A 19,057-nucleotide genomic window follows, 5' to 3' on the forward strand; every position below is an offset into this window, starting at 1 on the left:
CATGGGGATCCTGCACCGCCGGTGAGTGACAGCCTCGTGCGCTGCGGATGGGGCACAGACTCGCAGACTGGTAGCGTCGGGAAAGGACTTTAGGGCAGCCCCCAGGGTGGAAAGCCAGACCGGCGGGGTCGCGCGCACGCGAACTGCAGGCTCCGAGACGGAAACCTGGTGCGCCGGGGTCGCGCCGGTGAACTGCAACCCCCGGGGGTGGAAACCCCAAGCAGTGGAGTCGCGCACGCACGCGCGCGAACTGGGAGCGGCTGGCGGTTTTAGAAGCACAAAGGGCAGAGACGTGCCCCGACCTGGAGGCAGGACTGGGGGCGCTGCGGAGGGGCGCACAACCCAGGACGCTGCAGTTTATAGCAGCACGGACAGAAACGGAGACGGTGTGGCCTGGAGAGCTCACTGAAGAACAGACTGCGGTCTCTCTGCTCTGAGGCAGAGGGTTGGAAACGGTCTCTTCTGCTCTGACTCGCGGAAGAGACGCGGAAAGCCACCAGGGAAAGGTGCCAGAGAACAAAAGCCCCAAAGACTGATTCCCACTGAGCCCATCCCCCACCACAGGGGCGCAGGGCAACTCCGCCCAAACAGGGTTGCCTGAGTAACAGCGCGGCAGGCCCCTCCCCCAGAAGACAGGCTGGGAAAACAAGAGGCCAGCAACCCTAAGGTCCCAAGAAAACAGGTGCATCTTGCTTGGGTTCTGGTCAATAATTTCGACTCTATACATTCCCTCAAACACCCATCAACAGAATGACTAGGAGGAGGAGCCCCCAAAACAGAAAAGACTCAGAGATTATGACTTATGCTGCAGATTTACAAATGGATGCAGATATAACCAAGATGTCGGAGATGGAATTCAGGCTAGCAATTGTGAAGACAATGGCTAGAATGGAGAAATCAATTAATGGCAACATAGAGTCTCTAAGGGCAGAAATAAAAGGTGATTTGGCAGAACTTAAAAATGCTATCAATGAGATCTAATCCAATCTAGATAATCTAACAGCTAGGGTAACTGAGACAGAAGAGAGAATAAGCGATCTGGAAGACAGTATAATAGATAAAAAGGGAAAAGAGAAGGCCAGGATAAAACAACTCAGAATCCATGAAAATAGAATCAGAGAAATAAGTGACACCATGAGGCGTTCCAATGTCAGAATAATTGGAATCCCGGAGGGAGTGGAGAGAGACAGAGGGCTAGAAGATGTATTTGAGCAAATCGTAGCTGAGGACTTCCCTAATCTGGGGAATGAAACAAACATTCGAGTCCTAGAGGTAGAGAGGACCCCTCCTAAGATCAAGGAAAACAGGCCAACACCCCGGCATGTAATAGTAAAACTTGCAAATCTTAGAACCAAGGAAACCATCTTAAGGGCAGTTAGGGGGAAGAGAGTCCTTACGTACAGAGGGAGGAACATCAGAATAACGTCAGACCTGTCCACAGAGACCTGGAAAGCCAGAAAGGCCTGGCAAGACATATTCAGGGTACTAAATGAGAAGAACATGCAGCCAAGAATACTTTATCCGGCAAGGCTTTCATTTAGAATGGATGGAGAGATGCAGAGCTTCCATGACCGGCAGAAGTTGAAAGAATATGTGACCACTAAGCCGGCCCTGCAAGAAATATTAAGGGGGGTTCTATAAAAGGAGAAAGACCCCAAGAGTGATCTACAACAGAAATTTACAGGGACAATCTATAAAAACAACGTCTTCACAGGCAACATGATGACAATTAATTCATATCTTTCAATAATCACTCTCAACATGAATGGCCTAAATGCTCCCATAAAATGGCACAGGGTTGCAGATTGGATAAAAAGACAGGACCCATCCATATGCGGTCTACAAGAGACTCATTTTGACCCTAAAGATACATCCAGACTGAAAATGAAGGGATGGAGATCTATCTTCCATGCCAGCGGACCTCAAAAGAAAGCTGGGGTAGCAATTCTTACATCAGACAAATTAGATTGTAAACTAAAGTCTGTAATAAGACACTCTATCATTCTTAAAGGGTCTATCCAACAAGAAGATCTAACAATTGTAAATATCTATGCCCCCAACATGGGAGCAGCCATATACATAAGCCAACTGTTAACCAAAATAAAGAGTCATATTGATAACAATACGTTAATTGTAGGAGACCTCAATACTCCACTCTCAGCAATGGACAGATCATCTAAGCAGAAAATCAACAAGGAAACAAGAACTTTGAATGATACATTGGACCAGATGGACCTCATAGATATTTACAGAACATTCCATCCTAAAACAACAGAATACTCATTCTTCTCGAGCACACATGGAACTTTCTCCAGAATAGACCATATACTGGGTCACAAATCAGGTCTCAACCAATACCAGAAGATTGAGATTATTCCCTGCATATTCTCAGACCACAATGCTCTAAAACTGGAACTCAATCACAAGAAAAAATTTGGCAGAAATTCAAACACTTGGAAGCTAAAGACCACTCTGCTCAAGAATGTTTGGGTCAACCAAGAAATCAAAGAAGAACTTAAACAATTCATGGAAATCAATGAGAACGAAAACACATCGGTCCAAAACCTATGGGATACTGCAAAGGTGGTCCTAAGGGGGAAATACATAGCCATCCAAGCCTCACTCAAAAAAATAGAAAAATCCTGAATTCACCAACTAACTCTACACCTTAAAGAAGTAGAGAAAAAGCAACAAACAATGCCTAAGCCACGCATTAGAAGAGAAATAATTAAAATTAGAGCAGAAATCAATGAATTAGAAACCAGAAACACAGTAGATCAGATCAACGAAACTAGAAGTTGGTTCTTTGAAAGAATTAATAAGATTGATAAACCACTGGCCAGACCTATCCAAAAGAAGAGAGAAAGGACCCAAATTAATAAAATTATGAATGAAAGGGGAGAGATCATGACTAACACCAAGGAAATAGAAACAATTATTAGAAATTATTATCAACAAATATATGCCAATAAACTGAGCAATCTGGATGAAATGGAGGCCTTCCTGGAAACCTATAAGCTGCCAAGACTGAAACAGGAAGAAATTGACAACCTGAATAGGCCAATAACCAGTAATGAGATTGAAGCAGTGATCAAAAACCTCCCCAAAAACAAGAGTCCAGGGCCTGATGGATTCCCTGGGGAATTCTACCAAACATTCAAAGAAGAAATAATACCTATTCTACTGAAGCTGTTTCAAAAAATAGAAACAGAAGGAAAACTTCCAAACTCATTGTATGAGGCCAGCATTACCTTAATCCCCAAACCAGGCAAAGACCCCATCAAAAAGGAGAATTTCAGACCAATATCCCTGATGAATATGGATTCCAAAATCCTCAACAAAATCCTAGCTAATAGGATCCAACAATACATTAAAAGGATCATCCACCACGACAAAGTGGGATTTATCCCCGGGATGCAAGGGTGGTTCAACATTCGCAAATCAATCAATGTGATAGAACACATTAATAAGAGGAGGGAGAAGAACCATATGGTCCTCTCAACTGATGCAGAAAAAGCATTTGACAAAATACAACATGCTTTCCTGATTAAAACTCTCCAGAGTATAGGGATAGAGGGAACATTCCTCAAGCTCATAAAATCCATCTATGAAAAACCCACAGCAAATATCATCCTCAATGGGGAAAAGCTGAGAGCCTTTCCCTTAAGATCAGGAACACATCAAGGGTGCCCACTCTCACCACTGTTGTTCAACATAGTACTAGAAGTCCTAGCAACAGCAATCAGACAACAAAAAGAAATAAAAGGTATTCAAATTGGCAAAGAAGAAGTCAAACTCTCTCTTTTCGCAGACGACATGATACTTTATGTGGAAAACCCAAAAGACTCCACCCCCAAATCACTAGAACTCATCCAGCAATTCAGTAATGTGGCAGGATACAAAACCAATGCACAGAAATCAGTTGCTTTCTTATACACTAACAATGCAACTGTAGAAAGAGAAATTAAAGAAACGATTCCATTTACAACAGCACCAAAAACCATAAGATACCTCGGAATAAACCTAACCAAAGAGGTAAAGGATCTATACTCTAGGAACTACAAAACACTCATGAAAGAAATTGAAGAAGACACAAAAAGATGGAAAAATATTCCATGCTCATGGATCAGAAGAATAAACATTATTAAAATGTCTATGCTACCCAGAGCAATCTATACCTTCAATGCCATCCCGATCAAAATTCCAATGGCATTTTTCAAAGTGCTGGAACAAACAATCCTAAAATTTGTATGGAATCAGAAAAGACCCCTAATCGCCAAGGAGATGTTGAAAAAGAAAAACAAAGCTGGGGGCATCACGTTGCCCGATTTCAAGCTATATTACAAAGCAGTGATCACCAAGACAGCATGGTCCTGGCACAAAAACAGACATACAGACCAATGGAACAGAATAGAGAACCCAGATATGGACCCTCAACTCTATGGTCAAATAATCTTTGACAAAGCAGGAAAAAGCATGCAATGGAAAAAAGACAGTCTCTTCAATAAATGGTGCTGGGAAAATTGGACAGCCACATGCAGAAGAATGAAACTCGACCATTCTCTAACACCATTCACAAAGATAAACTCAAAGTGGATGAAAGACCTCAATGTGAGACAGGAATCCATCCAAATCCTAGAGGAGAACATAGGCAGTAACCTCTTTGACATCGGCCACAGCAACTTCTTTCAAGATACATCTCCAAAAGCTAGTGAAACAAAAGCAAAAATGAACTTTTGGGACTTCATCAAGATAAAAAGCTTCTGCACAGCAAAGGAAACAGTCAACAAAACAAAGAGGCAACCCACAGAATGGGAGAAGATATTTGCAAATGACACTACAGATAAAGGGCTGGTATCCAAGATCTATAAAGAACTTCTCAAACTCAACACCCGAAAAACAAATAATCAAGTCAAAAAGTGGGCAGAAGAGATGAACAGACACTTCTCTGAAGAAGACATACAAATGGCTAACAGACACATGAAAAAATGTTCATCATCATTAGCCATCAGGGAAATCCAAATCAAAACCACACTGAGATACCACCTTACACCAGTTAGAATGGCAAAAATGGACAGGGAAAGAAACAACAAATGTTGGAGAGGTTGTGGAGAAAGGGGAACCCTCTTACACTGTTGGTGGGAATGCAAGTTGGTACAGCCACTTTGGAAAACAGTGTGGAGGTTCCTCAAAAATTTAAAAATAGAGCTACCCTATGACCTAGCAATTGCACTCCTGGGTATTTACCCCAAAGACACAGATGTAGTGAAAAGAAGGGCCATATGCACCCCAATGTTCATAGCAGCAATGTCCGCAATAGCCAAACTGTGGAAAGAGCCGAGATGCCCTTCAACAGATGAATGGATAAAGAAGATGTGATCCATATATACAATGGAATATTACTCAGCCATCAGAAAAGATGAATACCCAACTTTTACATCAACATGGATGGGACTGGAGGAGATTATGCTAAGTGAAATAAGTCAAGCAGAGAAAGTCAATTATCATATGGTTTCACTTATTTGTGGAACATAAGGAATAACATGGAGGACATTAGGAGAAGGAAGGGAAAAATGGGCGGGGGGAATTGGAGGGAGAGACGAACCATGAGAGACTATGGACCTGAGAAACAAACAGGGTTTTAGAGGGGAGGGGGGAGGGGGGAGGGGTTAGCCCAGTGATGGGTATTAAGGAACGTACTACATGGAGCACTGAGTGTTATACGAAAACAATGGATCGTGGATCACTACATCAAAAACTAATGATGTATTGTATGGTGACTAACATAACATAATAAAATGAAAAACTACAAAAAAGAGAGAGAGAGAGAGAGGGAAAAGAGCTACCCATGCAAACAGTAGGGGGGAAGCATCCAGACCAAGAGCCACCCATGAAAAGAGTAGGGGGGAAGCATCCAGACCAGGAGCCACCCATGCAAAGAGTAAGGGGCAAGCATCCAGAGCACATAAGCTCTGAGGCAAATTCAAATTCACAGACCTGGCAAAAGGCCAGTGTGTTGGGAGGGTGATGATCAAGTTGCAGACAGATGGCAGCAGAGAGGAGAGGTGGCCGGGGCTCAGGGCAAGGGCTGATGTCACTGAGGGGTTCTAATCTCACAGAATACCGGAACTGGGAAGAGCCTTAGAAATCACTTAGACCTAGTCACATATTGTTCGGGATTGAAGATGTGAAGACTGAGAGAAGCAACACGACTTCCTCAAGCTCACATAGATGGTTTTACGCATCCCAGACCCGTGTTTATGAGGCACAGCCCATTCCCTAAGTTCAGGGTTCCTCGCAAGAGCAGATGAGCTGTGTTCATCATCATGGAGGAAATAAGTGGTTTGGTCTTTTATTTTGCCTCCAGGCGACGAGGAGCTGGTGCGGGAGGTACTGCTTGACGCGGTGGTGACAGCCCCCATGGAAGCCTACTGGACAGCGCTGGCTCTCAACGCCTCTGCGTACGTATGTCCGGGGCGGGGCTGAGGGTCCTGAGAGGGGAGGGGGCTCCAGCCCCAGGATTCCCTTGGCTGAGTCAGGGTCCCTCCCACTCCCTGGCTGGCAGATCAGGAGAGAACCGGGTCCAAGACGAACATGATGACGGTGGGAAGCCGTTGGGGAAGTGAGAACTACCTCCACACGGCCCTGGTCAAGCAGGCACTTGGTACAGCTTCCACACCGCACACACGCTGCTGCTCTCCCCCCTGGAGAAACACAAAGTGCAGGTCTCCGGGGCAGCAGTCCAGATCCCCCACCCACACTGCAGCAGCCCTATTCCAAGAACACCTGAGTCTGGGCTGGAGCTGTGTGAGCCCCTTCACCAAGAGCCCTGGTAAAAGTAGTTCAAGTAGATCAGGACCTGGTTTCCAGCAAGTAAGGTCAAGACAAGACAACTATATTTACCTAGTGCTATCATGTTTAGTGGACAGGTAGAAAGAAGAAATGAATGGCGTGTGTGCGTGTGCGTGTGTGTGTGTGTGTGTGTGTGTGTGTGTGTATGAGCGCACATGCGTGTTGGGAGGGTGCTAGAAACTAATGAGGTCAAGAATACAGCGGACTACATCTTGTTCCTGAATAGGAAGATTCAACATTATCGTCATGAAGATGTCAAACCTCCCCTAGACACTCAAGTTAATTAATGCTATCCTAATGAAAACAACAGAATTTTATATGAAACAATCACCTATTTAAAAAAGCAAGATGCAGAACGCTGTGCACAATGTGATACTATTTCTATAAAATGGAGGCAAACCATGGCATATCTGTACATGTGTATATATAAAACATCTATGAAAGGCCAAATAGGAAAGAGTTCTCATTGGTTGCTTCTCATTAGAAAAATGAGTAACTGAAACAGGGATGGGAGGACACTTTTCACTGTATAAATTTTGGGTACAATTTTGAACCATGTGAATGTATTACCTCTACAAAATTAAATAAAAACTAGAAAGCAAAAAAAGAATACAGCAGGCCAAGCACTGTTCTGAGTACTTGGTGTACATTAACCTAGTGAGCCTCATAACCACCTTACAATATAGGTACTATTGTTATCCCCATTTAACAGATGAGGAAACCAAGGCAGAGTGAGATAAGCAACTTGCCCAAGGTCGTATGCCTTAGGAGTAAGAGGCGAAGCTGGAATCAAAACCAGGCAGCCTGGTTCTGGGGTCTAGGGGATTGGATCACTGGTTTGGAGAGAAAGGGCATGATCTTCATCTTTCCAAGTTCAGAGATTAGCCAGAGACATTTTTAATGTTGAGAAACAGTGAAGAACAAATATTCTTAACCAAGGTGTATATTAGAAAAGAAGACCTGGAGAATTAATATAAAATGGCATATTAATAAAGCTAAGGGGGAAAATAATACAGTCACGCCCATAGATGCAGAAAAGACATTTGAACAAATATTAATATCCATGCGTGTTTTTAAAAACTAATCAATACAATTAAAATTGACCAGGGGTGCCTCACTGCAGCCAGACAAGAGAATGCACCTAGAAGCAATGAGAAGTGGAAAGGGTGAAGCAAATTATCTCTGTTTAAGAAAGTGATAAGATTGTATATCTGGAAGCCCTGAAAGAATTTATAGGAAAACTACTATAAACAATAAGAGAATTCAGTGAAGTAGCAGGATATAATATGAATATTCAAAAATTAACATCCTTTATGCAAAAAAAAACTAGATAAAAAATATCATGTAAAAATATTCAAGAGGGCAAAAAATAAAATGTAATGAAACCGCTAGGTATAAGACAAGATATGTCCTAAAACTTAATTAAGAAGAATTATAAAATACTCTTGGAAGACACAAGAGTTGACTTGAACAAATGGGGAGATATTCAGTGTTTTGGGGTAGGAAGAACCAACATCACAAAGACATTATTCCTAAATTAATCCCAATAAAAATATCATCAGTATTTCTCTGGATCCAGATAAATGGATTATAATGTTTATTTGGAAGAATAGTCAAGAAATCCCTGAAAAAGAAAAGCAACAAAGGAAGTGTTGTCCTACCAACATATTAAAACATATGACAAAATCTCTATAATTTATAAAGTGTAGTATTGACACATGAATAGAAAGGCAGACCAAGGGGACAGAATAGAAAATCCAGAAATTCATCTAAATGACATCAAGTCAGACTAGGGGGAAATGGGCTCTTTAATAACTAGTTTGAGAGCCATATGGAGAATGATAAAATTGTATTATTTCCTCACACCATACATCTGGATAAAGTCCAAATGACTCAGAGATTTAAATGTAAAAAAATAAAACCATATAAGTACTAAAAAGAAACCATGAGCCAATTGCTCTAAAATCTAGGAATTAGGAAACCTTTCCCAATGATGACTCAAAATTTAGAAGCAATAAGAGAATGACTGACAAATTTAACAGCATAAAAATGTTTATTTGGCAAAATAAAAACATAAGTGAAAAGAGAAATGACAAACCAGAAAAATGTTTGTAACTTATATAACAAATAAAAGCTTACTATTCCTACATTATATATCCATGATAAATGAAGAACTTCAAAAATAGAGAAGTAAAAACTCAGCCACTTTATAGGAAAAAGGACCAAGAAATATGGACAGTTCAGAGAACACATACAACTAGTCCTTACGTATATGAAAAAATGATCAGTCTAGCTCAATAAAAGGAATGCAAATTAAAACTCTACCAAGATTATGTATGTCACTCATCAGATTGATAACCATCTAAGTTTATTGCCATGCATGGCTGGCAAAGCTGTGGGGAATCAGGCTTGTGTATATTGTCAGTGGGTATACAAAATGTTTCAAAGTCTATGGAGGAGAATTTAATAATATCTAACAAATTACATATGCATTTACACTCTGACTCAGCAATACCACTTCTAGGAATGTATCCCAGAGATACACCAGTAAAAATAAGAAAAGATACATACATGAGTTTTTTGTTACAGCTCCATTTATAACAGTGAAAGACAGAAAATAACCTAAATCCATCAGTAAGAGCCTAGTTAAATAAACCATGGTAGATCCACATAATGGAATACTATGTAACTACAAAAAATGAGAAATCTATATACTGCAATGGAATGGTCTCACCAATGGAGAAAAGTGTATATAATACCCCACTATTTATTTAAAAAGAGGAGATACAAATATATTTTCATAGTTACTTACACATATATAAACATAGATGCATGTATGTATATACATATGTGCACATATATTTTTTAATGGAAAAATAAACAAGAAAACAAAAAAAGATTACTTTAGGCAGAGTGAAAGAACAGGGATGGAGACAGAGACAGGCTTATGAATATGCTTTATTTTGCATATTTGACTTTGGAACCATATAAATGCTTTATATCATTATAAAACAAGATTAGATTTTTAAAAATAAGCTCTAAAAATTTGAAAGCAAATGAAACAAATAAACATAGTTGTGTATCAAGTTCATGACATTAACAACGTAGGTGAATTCTTTCAAGGGACTTGAAAACACAGAACCATAAACAATAAATAAATCAAAAAACTATGTTCCATAACCACATTGCTAGAAACAATATTGGCACTGTTATTCTCAAACTATATAGATGGATAGAGCAAATAGTATGTTAATGTCATTAGGAACCAAGGTTTTCAGCAAACGAAAAAAGAGATGCAAATTTTTAAAATCAAAGATGTATTGCTGAATATGAATTGGAAATATCAATGAACTCATGACGTATTTTCTCTGAAAGAAACAAAAAGGATATCCTGGCCCTGTCCACAGAAAAGACCAACCTCAATGAGCATTCCAGAGCAGGATTGTGGACTTTCAGTGTGCATATTAAGACATCCTCATTAAAATGAATCAGCAACCCTTGGAAAAATGTCTGATTTCAGGACAGGGGCAGGAAGTGTACAAAATGAGCCAGGAGCATCTTGTCATAACAAGAAGGAAGAATCTACTAAAGACTATCATGACGTTGTGCCAGGGGGACTCCAGAACCAACCTGAAGTGGTCTCACTGGTTAAAGGTGGGACAATTAGAGCAGCAAAAGTAATGACAACTACAATGGATTAAAACATAATGTGTTTAAATCCGTGTTCATAATGACACTGAGGAGAAAAAAAACCTTTTTAGTCATCTTCTCTACTACTTTTGAATAAAGAATTGCATCAGCGGTGCCTGGGTGGTGCAGTTGGTTAAGTGTCCAACTCTTGGTTTCGGCTCAGGTCGTGATCTCAGGGTCGTGAGATTGAGCCCTGCGTCTGGCTCTGTGCTCAGTTCAGGGTTTGCTTAAGACTCTCTCTCCTGCTCGTTCTCATTCTCTCTCTCTCTTCTCAGATAAATAAATAGATCTTCTTTTAAAAAATTGCATTGGGGCGCCTGGGTGGCTCAGTTGTTAAGTGTCTGCCTTCGGCTCAGGTCATGATCCCAGGGTCCTGGGATAGAGCCCCGCATCGGGCTCCCTGCTCAGCGGGAAGCCTGCTTCTCCCTCTCCCACTCCCCCTGCTTGTGTTCCCTCTCTCGCTGTGTCTCTCTCTGTTAAATAAATAAATAAAATCTTAAAAAAAAAAAGAGGGCGCCTGGGTGGCCCAGTCATTAAGCGTCTGCCTTGGGCTCAGATCATGATCCCAGGGTCCTGGGATCGAGTCCCACATCAGGCTCCCTGCTCAGCGGGAAGCCTGCTTCTCCCTCTCCCACTCCCCCTGCTTGTGTTCCCTCTCTCGCTGTGCCTCTCTCTGTCAAATAAATAAATAAAATCTTTAAAAATTAAAAATTAAAAATTGCATCAGGAAGCTTTTTAGAGAAACAGTCACTTAGGCCCCAAACCCAGAAATTCTTGTTTCTACAACATCAGAGGGGGGCAGGCAGACCCTGTCTACATTTCCAGACCCTTTCCTCAGTGGTTTTCCAGACTGTAGATCAAGTGCTATAATCCAGCTCCAGGTGCTATCAGTTGAATGTCGCATAGTACAGCCTTCTTCACAGAATTCCATTGGAGAAACCCCAATACCCACACAGCTGAGCCTTAATTAAAAAAAAAAAATACTTCCCCTTGGCGATGCTTTGTGTCTTGCCTACCTCATACACTCACTAAAACCACTGATCTAGGTACTGAGAGAAATTGGGTAATAACCTGTAGCAAATTGGGCTAGGGGCATGAATATTAATAAAGTTAGAAGTAATTAAATAAAAGTCATATGTAACAAGCCCACACCTGATGTCATATTCAATGGTGAAAACAATGAAAAGCTGAAAGCTCTTCCTCTAAGATCAGGAACAAAGTAAGGATGTCCACTCTCACCACTGTTATTCCACATAGTAGTGGAAGTCCGAGCCATAGCAATTAAGCAAGAAAAAGAACAAAATGAAAAGGCGACCTACAAAATGGGAGAAAATATTTGCAAATCATATCTGATAAGGAGCTAATATCCAAAATATGTAAAAAAAAAAAAAAAACCTCACAACTCAATAGGAACAAAACAATCTGATTTTTTTTAAAAGGGCAGAGGAACTGAATAGACATTTTTCTAGAGGAAACCTACAAATGGCCAACAGATGCATGAAAAAGTTCTCAACATCAGTAATCATCAGAGAAACACAGATCAAAAACACAGTGAGGCATCACCTCACATGTTAGAATGTTATCCAAAAGACAAGAGACAACAAGTGTTGGCGAGGATGTGGAGAAAAGGGAAGCTTGTGCACTATTGGTGGGAATGTGAATTGGTGCAGCCACTATGAACAACAGTTTGGAGGTTCCCCAAAAAGTTCAAAATAGAACTTCCATATGGTCCAACGACCTCACTTCTGATTATTTATCCAAAGGAAATGAAACCATTATCTTCAGGAGATAGCTACACCCCCATGTTCATTGCAGCATGATTTACAATAGCCAAGATAGGGAAACAACATGTTGTCGATGGATGAATGGACAAAGAGGATGTGGTGTGTGTGTGTGTGTGTGTGCACGCACAATGAAATATTATTCAGCTATGAGAAAGGAAATCCTGCCATTTGTGACCACCTAGATGAACCTGGAGGGCATTATGCTAAGAGAGACAAGCTGGACAGACAAAGACAAATACTACATGGCATCACTTATATGTAGAATCTATAAAAGAATAAAATAAAATTAAGTCAAACTCATAGAAACAGACAAAAGGAAAGTGATTGTTGTGGGCTGCTGGGGGAAGAGAGGTCAGCACATTCTTCCACCTGCAAGAGGAAGAAGGCCTGAGGATCTAATAAAACATGGTGACTGTAATTGATAACACTGTATTGTATAATCGAAATTAGCTGAGAGTAGAACTTAAATATTCTCACCCCCCCAAAAAAAAGATAAATACCTGGTATGATGGATGTGTTATTTAACTAGATGGGAGCAAACCTTTTACAATGTATACATATATCAAATAACCATGATGAACACTTAAAAATCTTACAATTTTATGTCAATTTTATCTCAAAAAAGCTGAAATGTTAAAAAAAGAAGTAATGACTCCCATGCTGGTGCCATCATCGTGGAAATATGGCTTTGAGACCATGAGAAATATCAGTTACACTCCAGCTAGCTAGTGGATTTTCTTTCTCCAGTCTTGTTGGCAAGTTCCACAGGGTTCGCATAGGTGGATGTAGACCGTGTCTGCTTCTCCTCCTTTCCCATTTCAATAAGGTAAACATGTGAAAAGGGTTTTAAAACTGCAAAGTGTCCTGTAAGTGTCAGTCATAAGAAGTTCCTGTTTCTGAGGTCCCAAAACAACATCTCTTTTCCTGAATTCCTGGGTCTTCCAAAGCCAATTCCCCCAAAACCCGCATGGACACATTAGAAGCCAAAAAAAAGTCAGAAAGGCAGAGGCCCAGGGGACCACATTGACAGGGGAAGGTGCTGCCCAGGGAAGCTGGGTCTACCAGATGTAACAAACATGATGTTCACAGTGGATGGCCAGTGCGTGTGTGTGCAACCCCCTGAGTAACCAGTCTGCCTTTCCCCCGACCCCCACCCCAGGACGATCAGGCCAGGCGCTAGGAGAGGCCTGCAGGTCTTCCCCGGGCTCCCAGTGCCCCCTTCCTAGATCTATTCGCTGCAGTGCCTCGTAATGACACCTGCTCTGTCTGCCTCACAGTGAGTCCGAGCAAGTGGTGGACATGGCCTTCCTGGGCACCCGGGCCGGCCTCCTCAGAAGCACCTTGTTTGTGGGCTCCGAGAAGGTCTCCGACAAGTGAGTCATGTTGTGCCCCCCGGGAGAGGGCTCCCTGCATGGTGTTCCCGTGGCATGTGGACGGGCAGAATCTCAGAGGCCAGGAGTGCACGGAGGGTGGAAGTATTGTGGTTTGCAGACTGGGAGAGTCAGAAAAGTAACCCTTCCACCAGGTTTAGATGCATCCTGGAGGTTTCCCCGAGAGAGGAGGGACAGTGGCCCAGTCAGGCAAGAGAGTGGCTGGGACACTAACGTTGGAAGGGTTAATCACTTCCACAAAAGGAAACCCAGAAGTTGTTTTCCCCCTTGGGACCAGTCTGTATGTGACAAGCTAAATCATTTGACTGTGTCCCCTCCTTTGTTGACAATTTACACATCCCCTAAGCCAGCAATTCTCAACTGGGGATGTCCCCACCCCAGGGACATTTGTCAATATGTGCAGACATTTTTAGTTGTCACCGCTAAGGGATGGGGGCTTGCTACTGGCATCTAGTGAGCAGAGGCCAGGGATGGTATTAAACACCCTCACAAACATTGCCTGGCCCAAAATGTCAATAGTGCTGAAGCTGAGAGACCCTGCTCCCAGCAAAGCCTGGATTCTGGGAGACCGGCTTGCCAGGGTATCCTCCCCACTGAGTACTGCAGGAAAGGGAGGATGGAAGCCAGAGAAGGGGGCTGGGTGGGGTTGGTAGAGCAGAGCCACCTGCGGCTCACAAATCAGGAGACCCAAATAGGCAGAGGCCAGCAGGCACTTGGAGGAGAATGGCCGAGGGGGCACCCCACAGTCCTTGCCTCCCACCTGTTCACTGCTTCTCTCACTGAATCCAAGCACACTCAGCCATCTATGAGCTTCTTCCAGGATTCTGACAGATCCACACTTGCTGGAAAGCTGAGGCTTTCTAGGAGAACAAATCAAGTTGCTTTTCTCTCTCCCCACCTCCCCTCACTCCCAGAAAGGTGAACAGAGAGCCCTCCACCTCGCTAACCCTTTCCATGGTCCAGTTAGAGACACAGCAAATGACTCAATGGACCAAATCTGGTGGGTAAACTGTAGATTCACCCAAAGGCCTTGAACAGTGTTGGGAACTGACCTCCCCACACTCATAACCCCTCCGGCTGGCCCCCCACTCGTACCTCCTCATCCCCTTAAACTTCCACCCTCACTCAGAAAATCGCATACCCATGTCATTGTCTCGCCAAAGTTGGACAGGGTGAACCACACCTGGCAGTATGAAGGGTGTAAAGCATCCTCGGCAGTCCCCTGCATCCTCTCTGAAAGGCTTCTAAGAATGGAAGAAGGAAATCTCAATACAGAGAGACCCTCCTGGGTTATGAAGGCAGCCACCATGAATGGCCGCACAGGTGCCGCACAACTCCAGAGGGCTCCCTTCACCTAGACCATGACATGACTGGAGAGCTCAGGAACTGTGCAACAAGGCAGGTAGCTTCTGGGTATGTAAGCCAACCAACCACTCTTAAAATCAAACTTCAATTATCCACCTTGTGGGTTATCCACAGTGTCTTTTTTTAATCCACAAACCAGATTCTCCCTGCCTCCCACTCTGCTTCTGGACCAACACTCCCTTCTGCTGGCTGCTGTGTGTTCAGGGAATGCAAAACCATAATTAGCAAGGTAAAGCTGCTCAAGAAAAAGATAACTCATAAGGCATTTTAAACCCTAGAGGCAATGACTTTTGAAGTAACCGTTTTGGAGGAATTTATGCCCTTCTATTAGTGCAGTGATAGAATTCACTATGCAATTTCCCCATCCAGACATGCCAGTTAGCCAGACAAAAAGAAATTAGGGTATATCCAAGAGAAATAAACCCTGCAGGCAAAGGAGTTTTCATTTAACAACAACAACAAAAAAGTCTCCTTTCACAATACAGGCTCTCTACCTCTTCTAGCTACTAATGTGTCATCAGATGCAACAGCATTTGATTCTGGAAAAGGCAGGAATTTCTGGGGAACATTGTCCGGGGTAAAATCAGTCTAGGGGCTAATATTTTCTACCTGCAATCCTACCAAAGCAGAGATGAATCTCTCTTCTTGGTCCAGCCAAGATGACCTTGTGTGAAAAAAAGAGAAAGGGATAAACATGTTCCCAGATCTTGGGGGGGGGGTACCAAATCTTTCTCTTTGCAGAAAGTTCCTGACTCCTGAGGATGAGGCCAGTGTGTTCACCATGGACCGCTTCCCTCTGTGGTACCGCCAGGCCGCCGAGCAGCCTGCTGGCAGCTTTGTCTTCAATCTCCGATCAACAGAGGGACCAGGTAATCCGTACCCCTGTGCTCCTGGGGCCATGCTGGGGCCAGGGCTGCCTCCTCCTGCAGCTCTGGGTGGAAAACAGGAGCAGGTACATAACAGGATGTCAACGCCTCTGGGCTCCCTTCCAACCTTCCCTCCTGACACACATTAGCACCTTGAGAAAGCTCGCTCATGCCTTTCCACGCTATTGATCGCTACCCTGAATATAGGACAGATCATTTTATCCCCTAGCCAGCAGCCAAAGTTAAAAATCCAGCATGGCACAAAGGAAAGAGATTTGACCCAGAAGTCAAAAAGAGCTGGATTCTAGCCCAAATTCCAAATAGGAGCATATTGGAAGAGTTGATCTTTAAGATTCTTCTGTTTCTAAACATCTGAGTGTCTTTGAAAATTTCTTAAACTCCCCCAGATGAAAGTAACAGACTTTATTCCATCAGGGGACTACTGTACTTATCAGGTTCACTGCCCCCACGGCACTTCTTCCCAAAGAAAGCAGCTTGGTCTCCACTCCCTTAGGGTCTCCCAGGAACTGCAACATTGAGCTCCCCGTCTGCTCCTCAGGAACTCCCAGTAATAATGGGGCACCTCCTGGCTGGCAGGCCACGGTGTGGGGGGGGGGCCTCAAGCAGTAAGGAAGCAGGGCAGCCAAGATTGGCCCTATGGACCAAGCCACCAAATCCCTACTAGTCCAAGGCCCAGGAAGGGTTTCAGAGCTGCCGGCACCCAACTCCCAACCCCCAGCCCCCACTCTGAAAAATAGCCCCCAAAAAGAAAAATTTAGTGACTTTAACAGAGCACCAGGAAAACTGCAAAATGTTTAGAACAGAAAGGGACTTTGGAGGTTGCATAGCTTCACCCTCTTAATTTACACGTCAAGAGACTACGGCCCAGAGAGGTTGAGGGACACATCCAGGGCCCCAAGAGTTTGCAGCAGAGCAGGTCCTCCACAAGGTCACCTCTGGGGGAAACTGACCCCAGCACAGTGGAGCAAGAGGGCCTAGGAATATTTGTGTCCAGGTCAGAGTGAGCAGAGATGGGGGAAGAAGGAGAAGAAGAGGGAGAGGAGGAGGAGAAGGAAGAGGGGGGAAGAGAGGAAGGAGGGGGAAAGAGAGAAGGAGGAGAAGGAGGAGAAGGAGGGGAGTGGGGCAAATGGAGAACCCCAGCTGGGAGTCTACCTGGAATGGAAAGTTCTATTTTCCCTTCGAGATGCCCTTCCACCAAAACCCTCCAGCCTCCACTTCCACCAAAACCCTCCTCCAGCTTCCTGATGGGGAAGGTGCCCTGAGCTGACAGCTGGGGAGATCCAGGCTCCCAGGGGCTTCTGCTGGGGCTGCAGGCAGCAAGAAGGAGGCCCCCTCTGTGCCCTCTTGACATCTTCTTCACCCTGTGCCTAAGCCCACCTCTCCATCCTATGCCTGTTCCCCCCACTGAATGCATCGCTAATATGTTTTACAAAACGTTCCAGAGCCTATAACTCATTTAATCTGCACAGCCCTGTAAGTGTTGTTATTACTTCTCTTCTTACACAGGAAAAGTCTGAGGCTCTGAGAGGTTCTGTGACTTGCCCAGGATCACACAGCTAGGGAGCCATAGAGCCAGGCCAAACCCAAGTTCTGCCCACCAAAGCCTTACACCTTAAGTGTAAGGCAGGAAGGGGAAGAGGAAGTGAGTGCTGTTATTCCCAGTGAAAGCCCACAAGGGAGGCTCACAAAGCCAAGGTGATGGTCTCCTCCCCACATTGCCCCCCAGAGCCAGAAAGAGGCAGCTCTTTCTTCGTGTCACCTTCTAGAGCAGCATCAAGGGCTCCCCCAGGAGGGGCTCCCACCCACAGGGTCCTGGGGAGGTTCTCTGGGGTGAAGCCCTGGCCCCTGCCCCCAGTCCAGGAGGAGGGCTCCCTCCTACCTGCATTGTCACTGGGCCCCTGCCTGAAGGCTGCCGGGGTTGCTTTTTGTGGCAGTGAGGTAGGAGGGCGGTGGGTGGGGAACTAAGCCGCAAGGAGAAGAGAGGGAAGCTGGCAACCCAAAAGGGGGGACGGTTGAGTAGGGAGGCAGGAGCTTGCTCTCTTTTCACACCCTCGCCTGCTGCTTTAGCTCCTGCCTGTGCCTGGAGAAACGTGGGCACCTCTGCACACTCTCATTCTCTCCCAAGGAAGAAAACAACAACAGCTTCGTTTTCATGGGGGGCGGGTACTCCGAAGAGGCCGAGGAGCCGCCTCCAGGGTGAATGGAGGCTTCCCTCTGCCTCTCTGGGCTGACTCTGTTGCCCTTTGCCTGGGGCCTGGCGGCCTGAGTTCTGCCCACGCGGAACTGTCTTTTGCATTCAGTGCCTGAGAAATCCGCCAGCACAGAGCAGAGTCTCGCCAATGCCCAGGTGCCTCAGGCCTATTCCTCCTGCTTCCAGGCGTTTCTAGAAGTGGGGGGAGGAAGCTGACTTCTGTGTTTATTGTGGTTTTATCATGGCAAATTCCTAGAAGCAAGGACAATGCTACATATTAAGTTTCTAGAATCAGAGTAATTTTGGATTTCTGTGAGATATTGGATTATAGCAAGGTGTGATGGATGATCTTCGCAAAATAGATACAAGAAAGCATAATTTAAGTTCCATGACAACACATGATCTCCACGTAAGCTTCTCATGACGTGTTTCAAGCGACATTTGATATAAAGACCTTCTCACAAGACAGCACTTGATAAAAATTTTGCCCCTTTCTTGGGAATTTTAGTGATGGAACTTGGCCTGTAGACAAGAATGCTTTGAAAAGGGGCACCCGGGTGGCTCAGTTGGTTGAGCGTCTGCCTTCGGCTCAGGTCATGATCCCAGGGTCCTGGGATCAAGCCCCGTGTCAGGCTCCCTGCTCTGCGGGGAGCCTGCTTCTCCCTCTCCCTCCCTTACCCCCCAACTTGTGCCCCCCCCGCTCTCTCTCTCGAATAAATAAATAAGAATAAAATCTTTAAAAAAAGAATGCTTCGAAAAGTTAAGCCATGTCCCTGGACTGACAAAGATTGAAAAGCCCAGGGTCATGCACTAGCCCATACCACCGCCAAGCCAGAAAGCTCTGTTTTCATGTCGAGCCGACATGGCCACCTAAGTTCTGCACCCATGGTGACCTGA

The 19,057-nt window shown here is 44.2% G+C and overlaps 1 protein-coding gene across 1 annotated transcript in view; it reads left to right on the forward strand.

The window, feature by feature from the left end:
* Positions 1-19,057, forward strand: part of CACNA2D4 (calcium voltage-gated channel auxiliary subunit alpha2delta 4) — a 123,528-nt gene that overhangs the window by 58,630 nt on the left and 45,841 nt on the right. The window contains exons 23-25 of the mRNA XM_032390745.1: positions 6,368-6,461; positions 13,604-13,699; positions 15,824-15,951. Of these exons, the coding sequence (XP_032246636.1) occupies positions 6,368-6,461; positions 13,604-13,699; positions 15,824-15,951 (318 nt within the window). The remainder of the gene's footprint in view (positions 1-6,367; positions 6,462-13,603; positions 13,700-15,823; positions 15,952-19,057) is intronic.

This window comes from Phoca vitulina, unplaced genomic scaffold (assembly GCF_004348235.1).
Source record: "Phoca vitulina isolate PV1807 unplaced genomic scaffold, GSC_HSeal_1.0 scaffold59, whole genome shotgun sequence".
Classification (NCBI taxonomy): domain Eukaryota; kingdom Metazoa; phylum Chordata; class Mammalia; order Carnivora; family Phocidae; genus Phoca; species Phoca vitulina.